Consider the following 27,407-nt stretch of genomic DNA (forward strand, 5'->3'; position numbering starts at 1 on the left):
CCTAAAAATCAGTGACAAGCAGAGCACAGAGAAGAGCCACTGATGCCCACGGTGACTTTGTGTGAAGAGATATCATCCATGATGTATCATTAACACAGGCACATGATGTGGAGCCATGCACACCTACTTCACTACAAGTACAGTAATATCTTATTCATGAAGAATAAATAGGACAAAGTATTATAATAGTAATGAGAGTCTTTGTACAGTAAATGCCAAGCTCTTTATCTGAGCACTGGTATTTCCTTTCTCCAAATGAAGCTTCTTGTCTTTCTTGCATACTAGATGGCGTTACTCATGCTGATATTAGCTAGCTACGTATCAATTTGTAACTAAATGGAAAACAGACATTGTTTTGCTTGCTGACACATTCCACTGCATCATTTATCATTATGATGGCCTAGAAAAATCTGAATATCACAACCACTCATTTTACGGTGAATTACACCACCTCCCACTGGCGATATGGCTTCTTCACAGAGGACTATACGCGACTTAACCAGAACCCACTCATACATGAATCCATTTGTGACACAATACTTTGTTCTTATTCCAAATATTCACTGCTTTTGTTGTGTTAGCAATAAAGTTGGCTGCTATCTAGGGGAATGAGAGGAGGTAGAGAGAGCAGAGGGGTTGTGTTTTTATTCTCCGATAGCACAGCCAGCCACACTGCACACAGCACAAGGTGATGGATGGTTAGTGACAGACTATGGGGGTTATGACTACCTCCCAGGCACATGGACAACCTATGCTATTTCACCCAGCCACTCAAGGCTATGTGCTCTCCCATTGAGTGGCATGTCTTCTGGTCATTCAGTGAGATCTTGGCTGTCTCTGTACCTTTATTATTAAAACAAGGACATGGTTTAACATGGTGAATTGGTTTGATCTGCCCATGTGAGGTTGTATGCTCAGTATTGTATTAGATTTGGTATACTGCATCTTCTGTGTTGTTAACCAGTAGGCAATAAAAAGCATGAGCTGGCGTACACCCAGATAAAAATTATTTAGTGTAGAGGTGCTTACTAACGGATAATAAACTGTAAGCTATAAAAACAAAGAGTCGCACACTCCATATGTATAACCTCCCAGTAATTTATTGGGTAAAAAAACACCAACATTTTGGCATCACTGTGGCTTCTTCAGGGTGACCAGTAGTTGTACAGTACATCCAGCATACCTATTCCCTGTCTTCCCTGATCCAGCATACCTATTCCCTGTCTTCCCTGATCCAGCATACCTGTTCCCTGTCTTCCCTGATCCAGCACAGCTGTTCCCTGTCTTCCCTGATCCAGCACAGCTGTTCCCTGTCTTCCCTGATCCAGCACAGCTGTTCCCTGTCTTCCCTGATCCAGCACAGCTGTTCCCTGTCTTCCCTGATCCAGCATACTTGTTCCCTGTCTTCCCTGATCCAGCATACTTGTTCCCTGTCTTCCCTGATCCAGCACACCTGTTCCCTGTCTTCCCTGATCCAGCATAGATGTTCCCTGTCTTCCCTGATCCAGCACACCTGTTCCCTGTCTTCCCTGATCCAGCACAGCTGTTCCCTGTCTTCCCTGATCCAGCACAGCTGTTCCCTGTCTTCCCTGATCCAGCACACCTGTTCCCTGTCTTCCCTGATCCAGCACACCTGTTCCCTGTCTTCCCTGATCCAGCACACCTGTTCCCTGTCTTCCCTGATCCAGCACACCTGTTCCCTGTCTTCCCTGATCCAGCACACCTGTTCCCTGTCTTCCCTGATCCAGCACACCTGTTCCCTGTCTTCCCTGATCCAGCACACCTGTTCCCTGTCTTCCCTGATCCAGCACACCTGTTCCCTGTCTTCCCTGATCCAGCACAGCTGTTCCCTGTCTTCCCTGATCCAGCACAGCTGTTCCCTGTCTTCCCTGATCCAGCACAGCTGTTCCCTGTCTTCCCTGATCCAGCACAGCTGTTCCCTGTCTTCCCTGATCCAGCACAGCTGTTCCCTGTCTTCCCTGATCCAGCACACCTGTTCCCTGTCTTCCCTGATCCAGCACAGCTGTTCCCTGTCTTCCCTGATCCAGCACACCTGATCCCTGTCTTCCCTGATCCAGCACACCTGTTCCCTGTCTTCCCTGATCCAGCATACCACTTCCCTGTCTTCCCTGATCCAGCATAGCTGTTCCCTGTCTTCCCTGATCCAGCACAGTACTCAGTATTTAATGCTTCCAGCTTTCATCGTAAAACAAGGCACCTTTTCATCAAGATAATGCAAATAGAAGCCGTCATTCCTTGTCGTGCCGCACCAGTTTCAGATTAACATAATGTCTGCCACTTTGTTTCCTGTGTGTTTTCCAAGGCTTGCGTTCTCAGTGAATGTTTAGCATTGTAAATTGAGCAGAGTAATGGTCCTAGTTTAGGATTTGTCCAGTCATCCTACCAGGAGTAAGTCTATCCCACCGACCATGGAAGTACCTTTTACTGTGTCAAACCCAGATCATTCATCTTTCATTCAGTACTATGGGAACAGGGCTTCTTTGATATGAGTCATCATGGTGGATTTTCCAGCTCACACCGCCAATCAGAACAGTATAAATGTCACGGCCATCGTCTAGGTGGAAATGACCGGACCAAGGTGCAGCGTGGTGAGCGTACATTTTCCTTTTATTTAGAATGTCGCCAACAAAACAAGACACAAAGAAACGACCGTGAAGCTTACTAGGGCTATAGTGCCACTAACAAAGTCAACTACCCACAAACACCAAAGGAAAAAAGGCTGCCAAAGTATGATTCCCAATCAGAGACAACGATAGACAGCTGTCCCTGATTGAGAACCATACCCGGCCAAAACCATAGAAATACAAAACATAGAAATAAAGAAACTAGAATGCCCACCCTAGTCACACCCTGGCCTAACCAAAATAGAGAATAAAAGCCTCTCTATGGCCAGAGCGTGACAATAAACCACTTGAGAAAAGACTGAAATGGGAGACCCAGTTTATTTTTTTTGTTAGACTTTGACAATTTAGGATTTAAAAAAAATCCAAGTTAACGTCAATGACTTGGTGTGAGTGGTGCCTATGGTTGTTCTGTTGTTAAAGCAAAGCGCCCTCGCCTTTTGAAACACTGCTCCTCCTGCTTGATCCTGATCCTTGGCTGTAGCTGTAGTCTCAGGGATGCCACCTGGTCCCTGTCACATGTTGTTACAGTGGTGCATTATGGGTAAGATTGTTCTGTGTGTGGTGCTACTGGTGGCCAAGTGTCAGTTTGCTTGAGCATGTGGTTTTAAGTGTGTGTGTGTGTGTGTGTGTGTGCACGCGCCTCTGTGAAATATAATGTATATAACCCTATGCCGCCTCATTGTATCCTCTGTTTAATATACAGAAACAGTTCAGTTCAGACCCCCATCTATTAGTTTCCCTCAGAGGCTGGCCTTTCACACTAAATACCAGAGGATTGTACCAGTGCCAGGACTGAACAATGCCCTTATGATTTTAATGTGGTTTACAGCAGTGCATTTCAGACATGGACCAGCAGACTGCAGCTGTGTTGAGACTGATGGGTTGTAAATGTAATATTGATGTGTGTAGCAGAGTATTGAGGCAGAGGGGAATGTGCCACTATCTGAGACAGTAGCTCTTTCTATATAGGCATGTTGTTGTTTTAGAGCGAATAGTTTTTTTGCTGTTTGATGCATTTTGCTCGGACATTCTCAACCACGTTATCTTTCTCCGAATATTTAATGTCCAAGATCAATTGTAAACAGTAAAGATGTTCATCCACACTACAACATGAATAAGTAACCCCCCCTTTCACCAAATGTTGATCTTTACATAACAACATTAGTACTGTATTCTGACAATGAAAAGCATTTTTCATAAAGTAAACTCATTCGAAACATCCATTTGCTTTGAACGAAAGATTAAAACGGTCCAGGTGTTTGTGTGTGTGTGTGAGAGTGAGAGAGAGCGAGAGAGCGAGAGAGGAGGCAAACAAATGAAATGGGCAAAGGAAATTGCTTGGTTACTTAGGATGATTGAAGTCTCTTATCCTTGCCATAAATGACTGGGGAAATGATTTAACAAGCCTCTCTGACAGTAGCTTAGCTCGGCCAGCCAGCCGTCTCTGAAGCAGCCTCAGCCAGGCGCTGGAAGTGCTGCCTTCCATCTCTCAGTGGAGGGAGGGATAGAGAGAGGGAGGAAGGAGGGAGAGAGAGATGGAAGGGGGAGAACGGGAAGGTGAGAGAGAGGAGGGCGAGTTGCCACATCTGTCCGCCTGTGTCTGATTTATTGGGAAGACTTGTAGTTACCGTGGGCTGTAGCTCTGGGGACCCTGGCGCTGTTGTCATGGTAATTCCCGTGGCGAGTGAAACACAGCTGGCGGTGTGATGGATGATGGGGCTGCAGTGTGAACTCAGATATCCAGGCGGAGTGAAGCAGGGCTCTCTCTCTCCTATCAAGCCCATTTGGGATTGTGTTAAAGGGAAGTTATCTGTTTTATGGTCCCTAAGGAGGGCAGTAATGGTTGTTCTGGATGTGTTTGAGTGGACAAACAACCACTTGATGGTGCAATACCACAAAACAGGACACACAGTTATAGACCCAACAGTAAGTAAATGAATTGGGTTGTTTATATAATATGTGGGATGGAAAAGGAGAAGCTGTGGTAGGTTGGCTATCTGAAGGCTGTATGTCGGCTATAGATTAATAAAGATATCAGGACTTAATTTAATCAAAGGTTGTTTTTTTCAAAGCTCAATATTTGATCTCATGCCTGGGTTGATTCCATGTCCAGCTCGGTGCCCTGTCACTGGCAGCTAAATATTTGATCAGTTGGTGTTTTTATTCCTCTGGAACACTGTGACAATAACAGTCTGTGACTGCAGTAGCCTACAGTGCTTTCAGAAAGTATTCACACCTCTTGACCTTTTCCATATTTTGTTGTGTTACAGCCTGAATTTAAAATGGATTAAATATAGATTTCTGTCACTGGCCTAGCCACAATACCACATAATGTAAAATGAATTGGGCTCCCGAGTGGCGCAGCACTGCATCTCAGTGTTAGATGCTTCACTACAGACCCTGGTTCGATTCCAGGCTGTATCATAACCGGCCGGGATTGGGAGTCCCGGGTTAGGGCGGTGCACAATTGGCCCAGGGTCATCCGGGTTAGGGCATGGTTTGGCTGGGGTAGGCCGCCATTGTAAACAAGAATTTGTTCTGACTGACTTGCCTAGTTAATGGTTAAATAAAAGTATTCAACTTCTTTTATGGCAAGCCACAATAAGTTCAGGAGTAACAAGTCACGAGTCACATAATAAGTTGCATGTGTGCAATAATAGTGTTTGCTAGTGTTTACTGTGATTTTTGAATGACCACCTCATCTTGTACCCTACACATACAGTGGAAAGAAAAAGTATGTGAACCCTTGGATTTAATAACTGGTTGACCCTCCTTTGGCAGCAATAACCTCAACCAAATGTTTTCTGTAGTTGGGCATCAGACCTGCACAACGGTCAGGAGGAATTTTATACCATTCCTTTACAAAACTGTTTCAGTTCAGCAATATTCTTGGGATGTCTGGTGTGAACTGTTCTCTTGAGATCATGCCACAGCATCTCAATCGCATTGAGGTCAGGTCTCTGATTGAACCACTCCAGAAGGCATATTTTCTTCTGTTGATTTACTTCTGTGTTTTGGGTTGTTGTCCTGTTGCATCACCCAACGTCTGTTGAGCTTCAATTGGCGGACAGATAGCCTAACATTCTACTGCAAAATGTCTTGATAAGTTCTGGAATTCATTTTTCCGTCGCTGATAGCAAGCTGTCCAGGCCCTGAGGCAGTAAAGCATCCACAAACCACGATGCTCCCTCCACCATAATGGTTTTGATGTTGGTGTGCGGTGCCTTTTTTTCTCCACCCATAGTGTGTGTTCCTTCCAAACAACTCAACTGTAATTTCATCTGTTCACAGAATATTTTGCCAGTAGCGCTGTGGAAAATCCAGGTGCACTTTTGCAATCTTCAGACGTGCAGCAATGTTATTTTTGGACAGCAGTGGCTTCTTCCGTTGTGTCCTTCCATAAACACCAATCTTGTTTAGTGTTTTACGTATCGTAGATTCTTCAACAGAGATGTTAGCATGTTCCAGAGATTTCTGTAAGTCTTTAGCTGACACTCTATGATTCTTCTTAACCTCATTGAGCATTCTGTGCTGTGCTCTTGCAGTCATTTTTGCAGGACGGCCACTCCTAGGGAGAGTAGCAACAGTACTGAACTTTCTCCATTTATAGACAATTTGCCTTACCGTGGACTGATGAACATCAAGGCTTTCAGAGATAGTTTTGTAACCGTTTCCTGCTTTATGCAAGTCAACAATTCTTAATCTTTGGTCTTCTGAGATCTCTTTTGTTCGAGGCATGGTTCACATCATGCAATGCTTCTTGTGAATAGCAAACTCATAATTTTGTGAGTGTTTTTATAGGGCAAGGCAGCTCTAATCAACATCTCCAATCTCGTTTCATTGATTGAACTCCAGGTTAGCTGACTCCTGACTCCAATTAGCTTAGTCATTAGCCTAGGGGTTCACATACTTTTTCCAGCCTACACTGTGAATGTTTAAATGATGAACTCAATATAGACAAGAGAAATACAATAATTTGTGTATTATTGGTTTAAGCACACTATGTTTGTCTATTGTTGTGACTTAGATGACGATCAGATCAAATTTGATGACCAATTTATGCAGAAATCCAGGTAATTCCAAAGGGTTCACATAGTTGTTCAGTGGCAAGAAAAAGTATCTGTAAGGTCCCTCAGTCGAGCAGTGCATTTCAATTACAGATTCAACCACAAAGATCGGGGAGGTTTTCCAATGCCTCGCAAAGAATGGCACCTATTGGTAGATGAGTAAAAAAACAAACAGACATTGAAAATACCTTTTAAGCATGGTGAATACACCCAGTCACTACAAAGATACAGGCGTCCTTCCTAACTCAGTTGCCAGAGAGGACAGAACCTGCTTAGGGATTTCACCATGAGGCCAATGACTTTTAACAGTTACCGAGTTGAAGGGCTGTGATAGGAGAAAACTGAGGATGGATCAACAACATTGTAGTTACTCCACAATATTAACCTTTTTGACATATTATACATAAGGAAGCCTCTACAGATTACAAATATTCCAAAACAAGCATCCTATTTGCAACAAAGCACTGAAGTAATATTGGAAGAAATGTGGCAAAGTAATGCATTTTTTGTCCTCAATAAAAAGTGTTATGTTTGGGGCAAATCCAATACAACAACAGCAGTGCATTCGGAAAGGATTCCGACCCCTTGACCTTTTCCACATTTTGTTACGTTACAGCCTTATTCTAAAATGGATTACGTTGTATTTATTCCCCTCCTCAATCTTAACACAATAACCCATAATGACAAAGCAAAAACAGGTTTCTATAAAAAAATGAAATTACATTTACATAAGTATTCAGAACCTTTACTCAGAACTTTGAAGCATCTTTGGCAGCGATTACAGCCTTGAGTCTTCTTGGGTATGACGCTACAAGCTTGGCACACCTGTATTTGGGAAGTTTCTCCCATTCTTCTCTGCAGATCCTCTCAAGCTCTGTCAGGTTGGATGGAGAGCCTCGCTGCACAGCTATTTTCAGGTCTCTCCAGAGATGTTAGATCGGGTTCAAGTCCGGGCTCTGTTGGGCCACTCAGGGGCATTCAGAGACTTGCCCTGAAGTCACTCATGAGTTGTCTAGACTGTGCTTAGGGTTGTCGTCCCATTGGAAACTGAACCTTCGCCCCAGTCTGAGGTCCTGAGCGCTCTGAAGCAGGTTTTCATCAATGAGCTCTCTGTACCTTACTCTGTTCATCTTTCCCTCGATCCTGACTAGTTTCCCAGTCCCTGCCACTGAAAAACATCCACACAGAAGATGCTGCCACCACCATGATTCACCGTAGGGATGGTGGCAGGTTTCATCCAGGCGTGACGCTTGGCGTTCAGGCCAAAGAGTTCAATCTTGGTTTCATTTGACCAGAGAGTCATTTAGGTGCCTTTTGGCAAACTCCAAGTGGGCTATCATGTGCATTTTACTGAGGATTGGCTTCCGTCTGGTCATTCTACCATAAAGGCCTGATTGGTGAAGTCCTGCAGAGATGGTTGTCCTTCTGGAAGGTTCTCCCATCTCAACAGAGGAACTCTGGAGCTCTGTCAGTGACCATCAGGTTCTTGGTCACCTCCCTGACCAAGGCCCTTCTCCCCCGATTTCTCACTAGGAAGAGTCTTGGTGGTTCCAAACTTCTTCCATTTAAGAATGATGGAGGCCACTGTGTTCCTGGGGACCTTCAATGCTACAGAAATGTTTTGGTACCCTTCCCCAGATCTGTGCCTCGACATAATCCTGTCTCGGAGCACTACGGAAAATTCCTTCAACCTCATGGCTTGGTTTTTGCTCTGACGTGCACTGTCAACTGTGGGATCTTATATAGACAGGTGTGTGCCTTTCCAAATCATGTCCAATCAATTGAATTTACCACAGGTGGACTCCAATCTAGTTGTAGAAACATCTCAAGGATGATCAATGGAAACAGGATGCACCTGAGCTCAATGTCGAGTCTCATAGAAAATTTTGAGTCTCATAGAAAAGGGTCCGAATACTTATGTAAATAAAGTATTTCCATTTTTTATTTTAATAAATGTGCAAACATTTCTAAACTTGTTTTCACTTCGTCATTATGGGGTATTGTGTGTATATTGAGTAAAAAATATATTTAATCATTTTTAGAATCAGGCTGTAATGTAAGAAAATGTGGAAAATTGAAAGGGTCTGAACACTTTCTGAATGTACTGTAATCACTCTCCATATTTCCAAACATAATGGTGGGTGCATCATGTTATGGGAATGCTTATAATCGTTAAGGACTGGGGAGTTTTTCAGGATAAAAAGAAAAGGAATGGAGCTAAGTACTGCCAAAATCCTAGTGAAAAACCTGGGTTAGTCTGCTTTCCACCAGACTGTGAGATTAATTCATCTTTCATCAGGACAATAACCTAAACACAAGACCAAATCTACATTGGAGCTGCTTACCAAGAAGACAGTGAATGTTCCTGAGTGGCCAAGTTACAGTTTTGACGTAAATCTGCTTGAAAATCTATGGCAAGACCTGAAAATGGTTGTCTAGCAATGATCAACAACCAATTTGACAGAGCTTGAAGAATTTTGAAAAGAATCATGGGCAATTGTTGCATAATCCAGGTGGGGAAAGCTCTGAGACTTACCCAAATAGACTGACAGCTGTGATTGCTGCCAAAGGTGATTCTAACATGGATTGACTCAGGGGGTTGAATACTTATCTAATCAAGATATATTCGTTTTATTTTTCAATTTTTGTTCCACTTTGATATTACAGAGTATCTTGTGTAGATCGTTGACAAAAGATGGCAACTAAATCCATTTTAATCCCACTGTGGGAATGTGGAAAAAGTCAAGGGATGTGAATGCTTTCTGAAGGCACTGTGTTCTGTGTCAGTGCATCTCTGATGTCAGAGGATATTGAGTTCCTCAACTGCAACATTTCCTCATTACCGTTTCTGTTTTATCTTGAACATGTTCAATCCGGGCAAAGGCCCCATTTTCAGCCCTTTTTTCTTGCTCTTTAGATGAACACAGACACTTGGTTGGCATATCTGTTGTGAGAGGCAATCTCTCAGAAACATGTCAATATGTGTATTTTTAGATCATCAAATAAAACAAACTAACAAGGATTTTTTTTTAGATTTAATGAATTAATTTAATTGAATAAGGATAACTAACTATGGTAGGAGACTCTTCTTCGTCAGCCCTCCACCGCTACCCTCCTGCTACGACTACAGCACAGTCCCCTATATTGGCCCCTCCTGAGGGCCTGCAGTCTCTTCTGGAACCTGTCACTAGCCAGGATGTACAGCACTGGGTCCAGGCAGCTGCTCACACTACACATGGCCTCAAAGAACTCATAGGAGGCATAGAGGACGTGCACGTTGGCCGGAGTCACCTGGCCGTTGATCCTCATAAACACTAGGGTCATCATCATGACGTGGTAGGGCATGAAGGACACCACAAACACCAGCAGAGCGGCGGTGATGAGCATCAGGGGCTTGCCCACCCACTGACCCCCACCACCTCTACTCTTCCCCCGAGGGAGGCCCCGTAAAACCTGCACCGTCATCCCGTAGAAGGCCAGCATGACACTGAACGGCAAGGCGAAGCCCACCAGAGTCTTGATGATGGAGATGGTTTTGACAAAGACGAACGGACCCTGGATGTGGTCCATGCACACGGTCACGTTCCCCGGTCTCTGGAAGGCGAAGGTCACAAAGAGGTCGGGGATGCAGCCCAGGAAGACGAAGATCCAGACGCAGACGCAGCAGAGCTTGGCTTTGCAAGCGTCCCACCACCTGAGGGAGCTGATGGGGTGCACGGTGCCGGCGTAGCGGTCGAAGCTGATCAAAGTGAGGAAGAAGATACTCCCGTAGATGTTGATGTTGAAGAAGATCTTCCTGAACTGGCAGAAGATCTGGATGTCCCTGAGAAAGGGCTTCTGGAGGCTGAAGTAGATGGTGAAGGGCAGGGTGAGGGTCCAGGCTGAGTCACACAGGGCCAGGTTGAGTAGGAACACGTTGCTGGTGGACAGACTGCTGGTCCTCCTGAAGCAGGTATAGTTTAGCACCGCTGCCACATTACCCAGGATGCCCAGGGGCAGGGCAAAGGTGAAGAGGACCAGGATGACGTAGCAGTACCACTGGCCATTCTCAAACCGACTGCAGAACGCCTCTGACTGGTTCAGGAGCAGGAATTGCACTGTGTGGGCTGAGGAAAGACAATAGATGGCCATTTAAAAAAACATGTTGTGGGATGTGGTATTTTACAAGATCACTTAATACAGTATAAAAACAAAATATGTTAAGTAGTATAAAGGGTGGTCTTTCATGCCATATATAATTACTTTGCATTTCAATTGATCCACATCAAGGTTATTTTCGCTAAGGTTCAGCAAGGATATACCATTATCATAAATAGATTAATGTAGAGTCGCCTGCCTGTCTGTCTCTAAACCCTCTCAGCCCCGTCCATCCCCTCAGTCCTGTGCCCAGTCACCAGGAAGTGACAGCCTGGCTGTTGTACTGTATGTGCTGGGAATAATTAACCCTGGATTCCACTCCAATATGGAAACACATTGTTTGCCTTCAATCAGAGACTGGCTATTGAAGGGTAGTGTCACCAATTCGGTGCCTTTTTAGAAGTTTAACTTGGTCCAAAAAAACTTTTGATTTCACCTAATTTTAACATTATTTTGTAAAGAGCACATGTTCAACTTCATAAACACGTTTTTCCCATCTCGAGAGGTTAATAAAAAAAAATACTATAGTAATTGCCTATTAAGTGCCAAATAAAGTAACGGTTGACCATAACAGGGTTGACGATTTAATCTTGAATCAGCCATGAAACCCCTTTTGACAGGGGGAATTGAAGCTTGTTGTGTGGGAGTATCAATTGAATGTAAGCTTCACAAAAAAAGTGCAATTGTGAAAAAATTTCTAGCCTGACTATCTATTGGTAACTGAGTTGACATGTTATGCTCAACCCACTCAGTTTTCAACTCCAAAACATCAAAAAATGGCCGAAAAGAGTAGAACCAGCTCACCTGCTTTACACTAGGATTTGACTATTAGATGTTCAATGTTTCTTTTGGTAGAAAAAAGGAATCGTTTCACCATCTTAAAAAGAAAGTTCAGTTCATATAACAGGGATTACTTTAAAATGAGGAACAGATGTAAATGAATCATTAATCACATTAAATAAATAATCTTCTTGAATGAATTTGTCAAAGCAACAAAATAACTTTGGCTTTACAATGATAATGAAAACTTTGAAAAATGTTGAGCTTAATTAAGTGGATTAAATTCCTCCTTGAAGTCACAGAGGATGCACAGAGGGATTTTTTTGCACTTTAGCAAGTTTTTATTCATAATTTTTTTGGATTGATTGAGTTCCCCATGTGGTGTATATTAAAGGGCACTTAATTTTATATATTAATGTAACGCTTTTAAAATTAAATAGTGGTGCACAATTTCTACTTAAAATATCAGAAGGCACTCTTTTTGTGGAATGACCCTTATGTTGACCACGCAAGCAGAAGGTGACAATTACTTTGATCACATTTCAACAGACAGCCAGAAGAGTTTTCTATTTTCAGAGTTGCGAAGACAAGTTCTGATCTTCACGTGGCATACCCTAAAGATTTTCACTATTGTGACGTTTTTAAGTCATTTTTGTGTGAACATTTACCATTTTTATGGGGATTTTCACACAAACCAAAAACTTTCCAAACATACTGAAAAACATTTGATAGAAAATTAAGATCATACCCGTTCAAAAGACCACATTATACCATAAATACTGTTTTGGTGGCCACAAACTACAGTCATGAATGTATCCTTACATAAAAATACAGTGTGAATGTATCCTTACATGTATTCATCATTATGTATCTGAATCATAAAGTGAGTGTGAAATAATGAGAGTTCTTACCCTGTTTAATAAGCAGAGAGTTATTGATGATTGGTATCATGATGACAGGAGAGACAGTGCTTGGGTCTCAGGTCTCCTTCAGTCAGTCAGTCAGAACACCTCCACCAGCTGTGTCCTTTTCATCAGTCTGGGGCTGTGACTCCCACTGTGTGTGTGTGTGGTGTGTGTGTGTGTGTGTGTGTGTATGTGTGTTTGATTGATTGCCTGCTCCAGTTTGTCAAGGTGTGTTTGTATTTTAGCTGTCTGGCACCAACGTGCCTGCTTGTTAACCGACCGGATTGGATTTTTTTTTCTTTTTCTCTCGCATCTTTTCATATCCTGTTTTTGTGCCAGGACCTTTGTTTAATGTGAAATTAGAATTTATTATTCCACTGGTTTGCTAGATTTAAACAGTGGAAACCACCATGGTCATGCGCATATCACATTTAATGATTTCCACATCACATTTAGATGGTGGTCAGTATGAATCCTGTATAATTGAAGGAGCTGTCTTTTTCTCCAATTCAGCATCATTCTGTCAGTTCTGTGGTACTATCACTATATCACCACTAGATGGAGACAACCACACATATTTGAATTTTGATAGGTGACCAACAACTGGAGAAATGGAAGTGTGTGCATGCCTGTGTGCATGTTTGTGTGTCCAGCCTAGCTGAACGGTGTAGAAGTGGCTCATGAATCACTCGTTATCGGGCCTCTCTAAGGTGGGGAGGTGTGGTGACTCAAGTTGGGCTGCTGAATAATCTTGAATCACCCCTAGTTAAATCCTACACTGATTGGCTCCGAGAAGGGAGCTTGCCACCGTGCTAGCTGGCTGCGCTGGCAACTTTAAGAGTCAGATCTGCCGCTACACACGCTGCAGAGCTGGGGCTCATTGACACTACAGGCAATTAAGTTCATCCGTGCAAACCAATTCAATTATGGAGCTGTGATGAACCTCGAAATACCACAAACCACACTAGCTAGGCACCTGCACATCGATGCATCTACCAATTCACAACTGTTTGAATGGGGTTAAACACAATTTGGTTACAGGGAATGTAGCCAATTTAATCTCTTTGTTCTGTATGTAAATGGTATTCCACCTCTTCTTTGTACTATGTTATACAGTACATGGTGCTTTATGTAGTGGAGACCTCAATTTGTCTGCTGTATCAAAGGCTGTATAAGAATGCATTGCAGTATTAAAACCCAGGGCAACGCCTGAAGAGACAGAAGTGTCATTCATTATTGTCGTAAAACAGCATTCGGGGACTCCACCTCTCTGAGGCAGTTGCAGCGGCTTTGGTTTTATGGGGAGAAGGAGGTGAGCGAGCTGAGATTGAACAGCATGTAATGTGTTCAGAGAGAGGGAGCATGGCCTTGTGGTAATGGGGAAATAAATGGAGCAGTGGTGTCCTGTCTCGAACTTCTGAGTATTGACACAACAAAACACTACCCCCAGGGGCTGTATCTCTAAAAGAGCCTGACTGACTGGGGGAGACCAAAACAAAGAGTTGTGCCTGGGAGCATGGTGCAGCTGTGCTGGTATCGACACTGGCTGAGGTTTCCGAGCGGGAACTAGAAGGAGAGAAAGCCTGCTGCTTGTGTTAGCAGCAGTACGGCCTCCCTGTGGGGAAAGAGGACTTGGGGTCAGGGCCAATGACACGGGACAGACTGGCATTGTACTGTATGAGCACCGAGCAGCAGGAGGGAGATAGAAAATGCTGTTATACACACTAGCTACAGTTTGATTATACATATCCAATGGATTATAATCTTCTGTTTTGCAGTGACATTGGTTTAAGCCACTACTTGCAAAATGTGTATGATTAGTGTTGTGTTGTCATGGATTAAGTTGTTTGGTTGGCATTTATTCCTATTATTGCCACAAATAACATTTCATCTGATGTAGATGGCTGTCAAAATGATACAAACTATGCACTTAGTTGATCATTTTTGTGGGCAACGCAGTCCATCCTTGCATTAGCTAAACCGATCGATTCATTCAAATCCAAAAGAACAGTGGTGTAATGGAATTTCATAAACTGTATAGAGGATCTCTGGCACCAGAGGCCTGCTGTGATTATGTATTCAGGGCAGAAGGTGGACTATCTGAATCAATCTCATGCTCTAGCAGAGAGATCTTTCCTAGTAATTTGATTCCCAACCAGAAGAATGGAAAAACACCACAGGTCATAAATGTCTGCATAATCAATCTAATCATGCTGAACTGTCCTCGTGGAACACAAGCCAGGCAGCATCAGAGGCTTGGAACACAACAGGGTCTCAGTCAGATTGCTGAAAAGAGTTTGTGGAAAACATGATGTGGTCTGTGATGTACCAAAGAGCACCGACCAGTTATATCCTCTGTTTTTATGTACTGAACAGGTACCATTTTAGAACACTCAGTTCATTTGGCAAGGCTTAGTTCGTCAGCAAAATAAATTGCAGTGAAAATCTGTTTGAAAGGAGGACATAGCGCTTCAGAATGGTCTTTAATCAACTATTGAATTTGAAACGGGGGAATTACTATCAGAATCCAAATGAATCAATCAAAGATTAAAAATGTCAATCCCTCAGCCATAGTCATAACAGGCAGTATCTGCACTGCTCTGTTCAGAATCACTAGAAGCAGCAGATAAGGAGATCCAATTGTATTATCCATGGAACTCTGGCCCAGGCAATGCATTTTGTCATTAGATAAAACCATTGGCAGAAACTTTAACAGAACGCTCAAGTCATTTCAATCTGAACTCACTAGATGGAAAAATATCCCAGTTACTTTAACCTGAAGAATATCTATTGTCAAAATGGATATTGCCATGGCTGAATTTCTGGAAGTCAATTCTTCCAATGGCTCCCCCTTCTGGCTATTGAGATAAAATTCATAGTGCGATTTTAAAATGTACAGTTGAAGTCGGAAGTTTACATACACTTAGGTTGGAGTCATTACTCGTTTTTCAACCACTCCACAAATTTCTTGTTAACAAACTATAGTTTTGGCAAGACAGTTAGGACATCTACTTTGTGCATGACACAAGTAATTTTTCCAACAATTGTTTACAGACAGATTATTTCACTTATAATTCACTGTATCACAATTCCAGTGGGGCAGAAGTTTACATACACTAAGTTGACTGTGCCTTTATACAGCTTGTAAAATTCCAGAAAATGATGTCATGGCTTTAGAAGCTTCTGATAGGCTAATTGACATCATTTGAGTCAATTGGAGGTGTACCTGTGAATGTATTTCAGGGCCTACCTTCAAACTCCGTGCCTCTTTGCTTGACATCATGGGAAAATCAAAAGAAATCAGCCAAGACCTCAGAAAAAAAATTGTAGAGCTCCACAAGACTGGTTCATCCTTGGGAGCAATTTCCAAACGCCTGAAGGTACCACGTTCATCTGTACAAACAATAGTACGCAAGTATAAACACCATGGGACCATGCAGCCGTCATACCACTCAGGAAGGAGATGCGTTCTGTCTTCGAGAGATGAATGTACTTTGGTGCGAAAAGTGCAAATCAATCCTAGAACAACAGCAAAGGACCTTGTGAAGATGCTGGAGGAAACAGGTACAAAAGTATCTATATCCACAGTAAAACGAGTCCTATATCGACATAACCTGAAAGGCCGCTCAGCAAGGAAGAAGCCACTGCTCCAAAACCGCCATAAAAAAGCCAGACTATGGTTTGCAACTGCACATGGGGACAAAGATCGTACTTTTTGGAGAAATGTCCTCTGGTTTGATGAAACAAAAATAGAACTGTTTGGCCATAATGACCATTGTTATGTTTGGAGGAAAAAGAGGGAGGCTTGCAAGCCAATGAACACCATTCCAACCGTGAAGCACAGGGGTGGCAGCATCATGTTGTGGGGGTGCTTTGCTGCAGGAGGGACGGGGGCATTTCACAAAGTAGATGGCATTATGAGGAAGGAACATTATGTAGATATATTGAAGCAACATCTCAAGACATCAGTCAGGAAATTAAAGCTTTGTCGCAAATGGATCTTCCAAATGGACAATGACCCCAAGCATACTTCCAAAGTTGTGGCAAAATGACTTAAGGACAGCAAAGTCAAGGTATTGGAGTGGCCATCACAAAGCCCTGACCTCAATCCCATAGAAAATTTGTGGGCAGAACTGAAAAAGCTTGTGCGAGCAAGGAGGCGAGCAAATTCACCCAACTTATTGTGGGAAGCTTGTGGAAGACTACCCGAAATGTTTGACCCAAGTTAAACAATTTAAAGGCAATGCTACCAAATACTAATTGAGTGTATGTAAACTTCTGACCCACTGGGAATGTGATGAAAGAAATAAAAGCTGAAATAAATAATTCTCTCTACTATTATTCTGACATTTCACATTCTTAAAATAAAGTGGTGATCCTAACTGACCTAAGCTAGGGAATTTTTACTCAGATTAAATGTCAGGAATTGTGAAAAACTGAGTTGAAATGTATTTGGCTAAGGTGTATGTAAACTTCCGACTTCAACTGTATATGGCAAGGTAAACGATCCCAGATAAAAAGAATAAGTATACAAAGAGGGAAAGACGAAAGAGGACTATCTGTACAAAACTTTAAATTGTATTTCCAGGCTTTAGTGTTTCACCCCATCCTAATTGGTTTAGACATGACTCTTCTGGCTGAGTATTAAGCAAAATATTGTGTGTCCTATTGCCCTGGAAGAGTGGTCTTCACTGATATATCCCGTAAACTACTCTTTGATCCTATTATTGCTCACAATCTCTATTTGGCGCAAAGTTGAAAAACAATGTAACTGGGAATCAAAATGGCATGCACATGCCACAATATTTCACAATAATGCCTTGAGGCCTTTTGCATCCCTCCAATGGTCCAAATGCGGAATCCGTACCCTTATCAATAACATGGACAGTAATGGTTTTAGAACATTCCAAGATTTGAAAGATACATACACATTACCAGGCAACAAATTTGTTATATTTACAATTTAGGTCAGCTATGCTGGCCTATGGAGTCCCTTGGGAAACCCAAATACAGAAACATCCAATGATGGGATGTATAAATAAATTATCTGGGCTCCCGAAAGCACTGATCTCTATAATATATAAACAACTTTGGAAAGCTCACATTCTGAGCTAACCATTAAAATAGTATGGCCCACAGATGTAACTGAAAAATATGACCTTGGTATCCCGGGTCACAGACTGTATTTAACACCAGAAAAAAAGTTAAGATGATATTGGCCCCATCTGTTCACTGTGTCCCCTAAATCAGGTAGGCACAGGGAGTTCAGGTAGGCACAGGGAGTTCAGGTAGGCACAGGGAGTTCAGGTAGGCACAGGGAGTTCAGGTAGGCACAGGGAGTACCTTGCAGTTAAATGCTTCTGGGGAAAAGTTACAAAATTCATTTGGAAGTGCAAGAATTTAAATATTCAATGCTTTCCATCTATTATGTTACTTAATGTTGACAGTCCCTTGAATCTCAGAAAAGATGAGTGCTGACAGGCAGCACTCCTGCGAAAAAAATATGTTGTCTCTAAGATGGCAACCATCTCACTCTCTACCATTTAACCAGTGAATACAGTTATTATCGACAGTGAGAATGAAGGGTGCTCGTCAAGGAACAATTGAGGCCTGGACAAATATACTTGACTCTGTAAAGAACAATCTCAGCTAAAGCTCTACACATACAAACCAGTTATATATTTATTTAGACATTTGTTACATTCTTCGCTTTCAGGCCCACGAGGAAGGGGTGGTGGTGGGGGGGGGGGGGGGGGGGGGAGCTGCTATCTTTATATGGATTTATTATATTTTTGGGTGAACCTGTAACTATGAAAAAAAGATAGAAGAATGACAACTAAATAAAAAGTTGCTCACAAAAAAGAATGGTCTTTAATCATCATCACAATACTTAGAGGGTGAGTTTCTAACAGATGGTTTCTAACAGAAGGTTATTGATGTGTATGAACATAGCCCATACTTTCATCATATGTCCTGGTTCAGAGTTGCATATAAAACGGTATCCTATTCCCAATTCCCTATATAGTGCACTTCTTTTGACCAGGGGCCCTGGCAAAAAGTACCCTGGTCAGAAGTAGTGCACTATATAGGGAACAGGGTGCCATTTGGGACACAGCCACTGACTGACTGAGGGAATAGACTGCCCTGTGAATGGAGCCTGCCACTGAACAGGTGTCTTTTCCTCATGCCTCATTCCTTATAGGTCGTTATCTGCGTCTGAAAATGTTCCGTGAGGATCACGGCTCCTGGATGACCATGTTCTTCAGCACCATCCTCTTCCTCTTCATCTTCTCACACATCTACAACCTGATCCTCCTGATGGCAGGAAGCATGGGGTAAGCCACTCAATGTCTCATCCTTCTCTCACTGCTTTCATTTGTTAGACCCTCTCTCTCTCTTCGAGTTAACTGTGTGATAGATCCAAAAGTCTCACCTGAGCGGAGACTCAGTCTCAGTCCGATCAATCACGTGGCGACTTTGAGTCGGGGTTGGAGGAGATGGAGTGAAGGGAGGGCACCTGAAAGCTCACCTTCAGCACCACCATAACACTTCAATAATGATCAGGTCGGCCATCTTGGTTTATTGATTACATCAGTCAAGATGGCTTCCCCTTTACCTTCTACTCCACTGGTTTACCTACACTTAGTGGGTAACCAGCTGCAGAGCTATGTCAGTCACACACATCAAGCCAGTGACAGGAATCCATTTGAGCATTTTGATGTGGCAGTCCGTCTGAGATAGAAAATGTATCCTTTTATCCAGCCAGCTGCAAGGTCGGGGGCTTATGATTTACCATGTGTTTGTTTTGGTTGTATAACATTCACATGGCACAAGCTGTTGCTAACACAAGCTGTTGCTAACACAAGCTGTTGCTAACACAAGCTGTTGCTAAAACAAGCTAACACAAGCTATTGCTAAAACAAGCTATTGCTTAAACAAGCTAACACAAGCTATTGCTAACACAAGCTGTGATTTGAAGTAGCCTGGGCCATAATAAGATCGGTCATATAACACATTTCAATAAGCAACAAAAACACTCCGCCATCCATAAGGTTGGACAAGCCGGTTAATATTGCCAGCGGTAAGGTGTTGTTCTATACAAGGGAGGGGGATATGCTTGTATAATCAGGCTATCAGTCACACTGGCCAGAGCTGTGACAGTGACATCCATCATGTCTGCTCTTTCTGGTTGATTGATAAAGGGAAACACAAAGACTCATGGCTGAGCAGAGCAGCAAGTCCGATGATACGATAAAAAAAAGTTACATTTACAGTCTCTCTGAGTGTGTCTGTCACAAAGATGATTTCTCTTTACCACTCTCCTATTTCATGCTTTCACATGTCCGATATAGTGCCTGTACTGCCTTGAGCAGTGGCAGAAGTGTGTGTCTGTGCATGTCTATGAGAGGGCTGGGCGATATTCCGTTTTTTTTTTAATAGTATGCTGGTATTGGTTTGTTTTATGTTTCTGAATAATACAAGTTCTCAATGTGTTTTATGAGTAGTGCATGGGCCTTGAATGGCAACAAATGAATGAATTCTATGTGATTTTCATGGGCTTTCTCCATTCTGATGGTTTTAAAACTAACAGTGAACTAGTGCAATTTGTTGAACTTTTAATTTAATTTAGCACTGTATCAAAATATTGTTATAGACTGTATTGTAAAAATCCAGTATACACTGAGTGTACAAAACATTAAGAACATAATATTGAGTTGCATCACCCTGGTCAGTCTGTGTCATGAAGAGCAGGTGTTCATAATCATTTGTACACTCAGTGTATATCACCTAGCCTTAGTCTATTGGATGTGTGTTCTAATAGCTGCTGTCTTGAGACCTTTACAGTATTTTGGTGGCCGTCTTTCTGTTGGAGTCTGAGAGCATGTCATCCTACTACACCATGGAAATAATCACTTAGTCCTCACTGTGAGTGAGCACTAAGCACTAAAAGAACAGGGATACAGTGCAGACATAACGAGTTAGGCACTTTCAATTGGTCATGTCAACTAGACATAACAATGAATAGTCCTTCAGACATTTCAAAGTGGCTCTGAAATGAGAGTTCCAATGACATTACCTAGCCATTTCAGGCTGTAAGCGTCTAATTAGAAAGATAGATGGTGCTGTTGTAAAGCAAGTGAACGCATCCAGCCATCAGCCCGCCAAGAGGCAGTAGGAGCCATCAGCCCGCCAAGAGGCAGTAGGAGCCATCAGCCCGCCAAGAGGCAGTAGGAGCCATCAGCCCGCCAAGAGGCAGTAGGAGCCATCAGCCCGCCAAGAGGCAGTAGGAGCCATCAGCCCGCCAAGAGGCAGTAGGAGCCATCAGCCCGCCAAGAGGCAGTAGGAGCCAGCAGCCCGCTAAGAGGAGCTAGCCCTCTACTTTTTCTCCTGACTGTTCTGTTCCCTGCTCCTCCTCTGTGTCTTCTGAAGGCCAGGGCTCTGCCAGAGACAATTAGTGTTTACATCTCTGTTGAAGACGGACCTGTAAGAGCAGTGTTTTCACACTCTGCCAGGCAGGACCGGGATGCACCTCAGATGAGATGAGCTTGAGGCTCTGAATGGAGCCAATGCAGCAATTATCCGAGAGGGGAGGGAAGGAGAGAAGGAGGAGGAAGGATGGTGCAGTAAAACTTAAGTCTTTTGATCCGTGTCCAAATCTTTTCTGCATCCATCTTTCCCGTTCCTTCACTCAATATGAGGTTGTTGTAATTTTACTGAGGCAAAGCATAAAAGGGAAGTACTATAACATCCCTCTGTGGTGTTTAGGATAGGAAGCCTCTGGGTGGGAATGAATGCTATTTTCCCTTTTCTTTTTTTGTTCAGAGAGGACAAGGCACAGTTATTGCCAAGACTCTGTAAAGGCTATCTGCTGGCATTGGTCTACCTCAGAATAATTATGTCTTTGAGAAAACACACCATGATGCCTTGCGCTCTGCAGCCAACCGCGATGGAGCGCTGCGGGAGACGTTGCTCTGCTGGTCTGCCCCCCACATACCACATATTGTTCCCATCTCACACCCATCTGAAGAAGTCCGTGTGTGTGGCTGTGGGGGAGGTGTGTCTGTCTCCTGCTATCTCTCTGACCTGTCACTGTGTGCTGTCCCTGACCCCAAGCTCATTGAGATACTTTCATTTCTTGGACCTTTCAGACTGCACTGAGCTTGATCCAACGGCAGGAATATATTCACTAGAAATGACCTATTATTACTTATTCAAATCGAGTCATAAAAAATATGCTAAATGATGAAAGCGACATGTTACCTCAATGTTAAATGTGTCCATCAGGATTTAGAGCTGTCCAGACTAGGGATTAACATGGGTAACCAGGACCAGGATTTAGAGCTGTCCAGACTAGGGATTAACATGGGTAACCAGGACCAGGATTTAGAGCTGTCCAGACTAGGGATTAACATGGGTAACCAGGACCAGGATTTAGAGCTGTCCAGACTAGGGATTAACATGGGTAACCAGGATCAGGATTTAGAGCTGTCCAGACAAGGGATTAACATGGGTAACCAGGACCAGGATTTAGAGCTGTCCAGACAAGGGATTAACATGGGTAACCAGGACCAGGATTTAGAGCTGTCCAAACTAGGGATTAACATGGGTAACCAGGATGTAGAGCTGTCCAGACTAGGGATTAACATGGGTAACCAGGATTAGGATTTAGAGCTGTCCAGACTAGGGATTAATATGGGTAACCAGGATCAGGATTTAGAGCTGTCCAGACTAGGGATTAACATGGGTAACCAGGATCAGGATTTAGAGCTGTCCAGACTAGGGATTAACATGGGTAACCAGGATCAGGATTTAGAGCTGTCCAGACTAGGGATTAATATGGGTAACCAGGATCAGAATTTAGAGCTGTCCAGACTAGGGATTAAAATGGGTAACCAGGATCAGGATTTAGAGCTGACTAGACTAGGGATTAACATGGGTAACCAGGATCAGGATTTAGAGCTGTCTAGACTAGGGATTAACATGGGTAACCAGGATCAGGATTTAGAGCTGTCTAGACTAGGGATTAACATGGGTAACCAGGATCAGGATTTAGAGCTGACTAGACTAGGGATTAACATGGGTAACCAGGATCAGGATTTAGAGCTGACTAGACTAGGGATTAACATGGGTAACCAGGATCAGGATTTAGAGCTGACTAGACTAGGGATTAACATGGGTAACCAGGATCAGGATTTAGAGCTGACTAGACTAGGGATTAACATGGGTAACCAGGATCAGGATTTAGAGCTGACTAGACTAGGGATTAACATGGGTAACCAGGATCAGGATTTAGAACTGACTAGACTAGGGATTAACATGGGTAACCAGGATCAGGATTTAGAGCTGACTAGACTAGGGATTAACATGGGTAACCAGGATCCCGGAACTGTCGCAGGAACACTTCACATTTCCCGAAAAAATGTAATAACAAGAGCTGGGAAATTACAACATCGTGTCCCAATGTCGGCACTAATGCAGACCCTATACAACATGTGCACCATCAGATTAGCAGAAAATTCAATAGCACATTATCCAAACAGGTTGTCGAATGGAAGCCTCGCGTATTTAGTTCACACAAAGTCGCCATAAATTCAAGCGCACGCATAATTGACACTGCCGGACTGCACACATGACCCAGTTAATAAATACCCTACAGGACACCCTACAGTAGGCCTATAGTTTATAAAAGAATGTGTGCCTCTTTGAGCTGTCATTGTGACTCTTCAGACAGTCACAAATTTGATAGGCCTATGCACAATTCACAGACATTAAAATCTGCTGACAATTCAGAGAGGCATGAGGGGAAATTATATCTTCTCCTGTTTTAGAGCCTAGGCTATTTTCCTATCAATACCCAATCCTATTGAAACACACAATCCTGACTTCTGTCTCGCATGAGAATTCCTAATTTGGTTGTAATCTTTAATATTTGCATCATGTTATTGGGAGAGAGAGAGAGAGAGACAAAAACGGAAGGGATCTGTTGCAGCTCTGTAGAAGCCTGGGTCTGTACTTTGTCAATGGTAGGTTACGGGGGGACTCTTTGGGGAGTTTCACCTACTGCTCACCTCTTGGCCACAGTACAGTAGACTATATGATCACAGACATTGACCCTTTCTCTCTCAGCTCATTCACTGTCAAGCCACTAACACCTCTGTCTGATCACAGCCAAATTACGTTGTTCCTCAAAAGAACAGACCTGGAAACAACCACACATTCACAGCCCAGTAAGCTGTACAACATCAGACATTCATACAGATGGGCCCAAAACAGCACTGAAGAATGCCAGAAAGCAACCTGGAACCAAAATATCCAAACACTCTTAGATAACTTTCTTTATACCACATTCACTCACAGTAAAGAAGTCATCAATCTAACAGTACAAACATCAACTATATATTCAGCCATTGGCAAAAGAAGCACAGTTGAAATTGATAAAAAACGAAACTAATAAGATCTCAGATCTATGCCTGCTGTCACCCACAGCACATGTCCTAAAGCAGAGACTGGTCCTGCTAGAGCAGTACTGCCAGACCTGGGCCCTGGCAGTAAACCCCTAAAAGACAAAAATAATGATTTTCCAGAGAAGATCCAGATTTCAGGGAATTAGATCAAAGTTCTCAATTGGTACAAAATATATAGAGTACTGCACACACTACAATTACTTAAGTTTAAAAATAAAAACCTCTCTGATGAAAGTAGGCGACCCGTCCTGTTGGGGGAGGACGCAGAGAGCTGTGGGTTGGCAGAGCACTACATTGCTGCCTGCCATAAGTTGAGGGACAGTGTCTGACAGACCAATCAACCTGCACATGTACTCTACGCTTATTGTTATATGTATGGTTATTTTGACACTTGGTTACTGTTGTCTCGTTGACAATTTGGATTCTCATTTTATATTGTGTGTGTGTATGTGTGTGTGTGTGTGTGTGTGTGTGTGGTTCCTAATGTTTTGTATATTAGGCCTATGCAAATCAACCAATGCCTTCATGGTCCTCTTCCTCAACATCCTGATCTGCTATGAGCCTGACCTTATCAGAGCTGTCAGCGGCCTCCTCTTTAGACTCCAGTAAGCGTACCTGCCTTTGTCTCCATCCATCTTTACCTATACAAAATATATAACCTGATATTGAAATTTGTTGCCTTGCTTCATAAATCCATAACGAGTACTATAAAAAATGTTTTGAGTCGCTAAAGGGCTGTAGACTAACCAGAATGACCTTATTTGACTTGTACCAAACACCTTCACAATTTGCTCGTGTCTAGATGGGCTCATCCATCACATGGGATGTGTCTGCAGAGTTATGTCATTGAGGTGGTTGGTTTTCAATTGGCTAAAGCTTATCACGTGGTTTGTGCAGGCTGAAATATGGTCCGTTGGGATGCTGTCGGAGACTTTTGAACTTTTGTAGCAAGCACGGTAACAAGCAGTCGTTGTTACACCCCTATAATTACGGACTGCAATTACCAGCAGTTACATGTTGTTACAGTGTAACTATGAATGATTACAATTAAACACAATACCTGTTACAGTGTAATTACATATAATTACATATGTAATTGCACTGCAGTAACGACCCCTTGAAAGTAAGCGTTACCTTTTTAATGTAACTTTCAGATTAGGGAGCGGTTTGCATGAAAGCAGAGGAGTGTGACCGCCCAGGGAGTTTGATGCCCTTCACCGGAGCTCGGTCACGCCGGCCAATCCCATTCTGACATTTTACGCCACCATTACTGGCAGAAAGCAGACCCTAATTAGGCAGTGTTATTGAATTAAGACAGCCCAGTGTGTGGTTCCTCTCACATTAATCATGTCTAATGTGGATGAGCGGGGACCCTGCTGGAGCCAGGCGACACCACTGCATGGGACGGAAGGGGGGGGGGGGGGGGGGGGGGGGGGCTGGCTGCGTGGCTCTTTTTCTCCTCACCCTTTAGAGGGAGGGGGAGGGGGATGAAGGGACTAGAGGCAGAAGACTGCAGCCACCCACTTGACTGAGCAGGGTTATAGCAACACATAAGAGCCTTGTCTCTGTTTACCACCATCATTCTGTGTTCCTCTGTGCAAGTCCCTGTCTGTCTGTTTGTGTCTGTCTGTCTGTCTAGCTGAGCGGGCGTAATGCCAGAGACTTATTTAAAAGGCAGAATAAATGGCATGTTATGGGATTTATGTTCCCTCCTGTTGATCGCACTGAGAGAGATGGGAGAGATTCCCGGAGTACTGGCGGCGTGACAGAGCAAACATGACCATGACCAGGGGGTGGAGAGACCTCGATGCTAAGTGTGCACCGTGAACTGCTGCTCATGTTGTTGTGGGAAATAAAACACACAAACTCTCACTATTACTCTTTCTTCCTCTCTTTCTCACATGCACCTATAAAACAGCTTTGTTTATTTGTGTTGCCCCCCCCCCCTTTTCTATGCTGCTGCTACTCGCTGTTTATTATCTATGCATAGTTACTTTAAATATATATATATTTAATTCTTTTTTACAATGACGGCCTAGGAACAGTGGGTTAACTGCCTTGTTCAGGAGCAGAATTACAGATTTTTACCTTGTCAGCTTGGGGATTTGATTTAGCAACCTTTCGGTTACTGGCCCAACGCTCTAACCGTTAGGCTACCTACTTTACCTCTACCTACATGTACATATTACCTCAATTACCTCGACTGACCTGTGCCCCTGCACATTGACTCTGTACCGGCACCTCCTGTATAAAGCCTCACTACTGTTATTTTATTGTTTCTCTTTTCTTCTTTTTTTACTTTAGTTTATTTAGTAAAACATTTTCTTAACTCCTATTATCTCAAAACTGCAGTGTTGGTTAAGGGCTTAAGGGCTTGTAAGTAAGCATTTCACTGTAAGGTCTACACCTGTTGTATTCGGCGCATGTGACAAATAAAATTTGATTTGATTTGAAAGAGGTTACAGATTCTACCACATAGGCAGACCGTTCTGGCATTACCTCAGCATTATCAGCTCAGCTTCTCCTGCTGTTATCTGGGACAGAGGGATGGGCCTCACTGGGAGTTGGCTTCTAACAGGTCATCCTCATTCAGAGACATACAGACAGCTACTGTCAACAGAACAACGCAGTAACCTTGACAACTGTGTCAGGACGTCCATTGGGAATTGCAAATGGGAAAAAGCCTAACACAGTGTCAGTTTGTGTCTGTGCAGTTTTGCAAGGACTGTGCCATAAATCCTTTGACAATTTTCCATAAAATATGATTTAAAAAAACTTGCACTGAAATGTCTAAATTCCACACACAGTGTAGAACCAATATTCCCTTGAGGGACATCAAACAACTTGAAACTTTTAATCAACATTTGAAACATTTCAATGCATCGACAAGCAATAATTTTTCATAAAATCTTTCACAGTTGATTTTGTGTGTGTGTGTATGTGTGCGTTTGTTTGTGTGTGTGTGTGTGTGTGTGTGTTTTATCACTTCTAACCATGTAAAGGCCAAGTCAAGTGGATGTATTGCTTCTGGGACTAGCAGACTTAATTTAGGACTAGTGTAATGGAAAACTGATACAGTGGACAGATACTGGTGGTGGCCTGCAAAGTGCCTGCTGGTAATTCACTCCCACTGTATGAGCCAGTGGAGGATAAGAGACTAGAGAACTCTATCTGGAGGAAGTTTAATACAATATGTGGGCTCATGTCGCTCTGACTAAAAAAAGAGGGGGACGTATTTTTTTGATTTAGTGATAGGAGAGGCCATACATGACAGCTTTATGTTCTTCTGTTTACCATTCGGTTTACCATTCTCCAGTCCCCAACGATGTGTACTCTTATGTACTGTGCACACAGAGGACACAAGAAAACATCTCAATGTGGATGACAGAGGATTCAATGCCATATCTG

General features: G+C 43.0%; 1 protein-coding gene across 2 annotated transcripts in view; it reads left to right on the forward strand.

The window, feature by feature from the left end:
- The window catches only part of tmem117 (transmembrane protein 117), a 99,799-nt gene that overhangs the window by 7,978 nt on the left and 64,414 nt on the right, over positions 1-27,407 (forward strand). For both annotated transcript variants that reach the window (XR_008760799.1, XM_055934508.1), the window contains exon 3: positions 18,737-18,869. Coding sequence is in view for 1 of the 2 variants with exons in the window: in XM_055934508.1 (XP_055790483.1) it covers positions 18,737-18,869 (133 nt within the window). In the remaining variant the exon portion in view is untranslated. The remainder of the gene's footprint in view (positions 1-18,736; positions 18,870-27,407) is intronic.

This window comes from Salvelinus fontinalis, chromosome 9 (genome assembly GCF_029448725.1).
Source record: "Salvelinus fontinalis isolate EN_2023a chromosome 9, ASM2944872v1, whole genome shotgun sequence".
NCBI classification, from domain to species: domain Eukaryota; kingdom Metazoa; phylum Chordata; class Actinopteri; order Salmoniformes; family Salmonidae; genus Salvelinus; species Salvelinus fontinalis.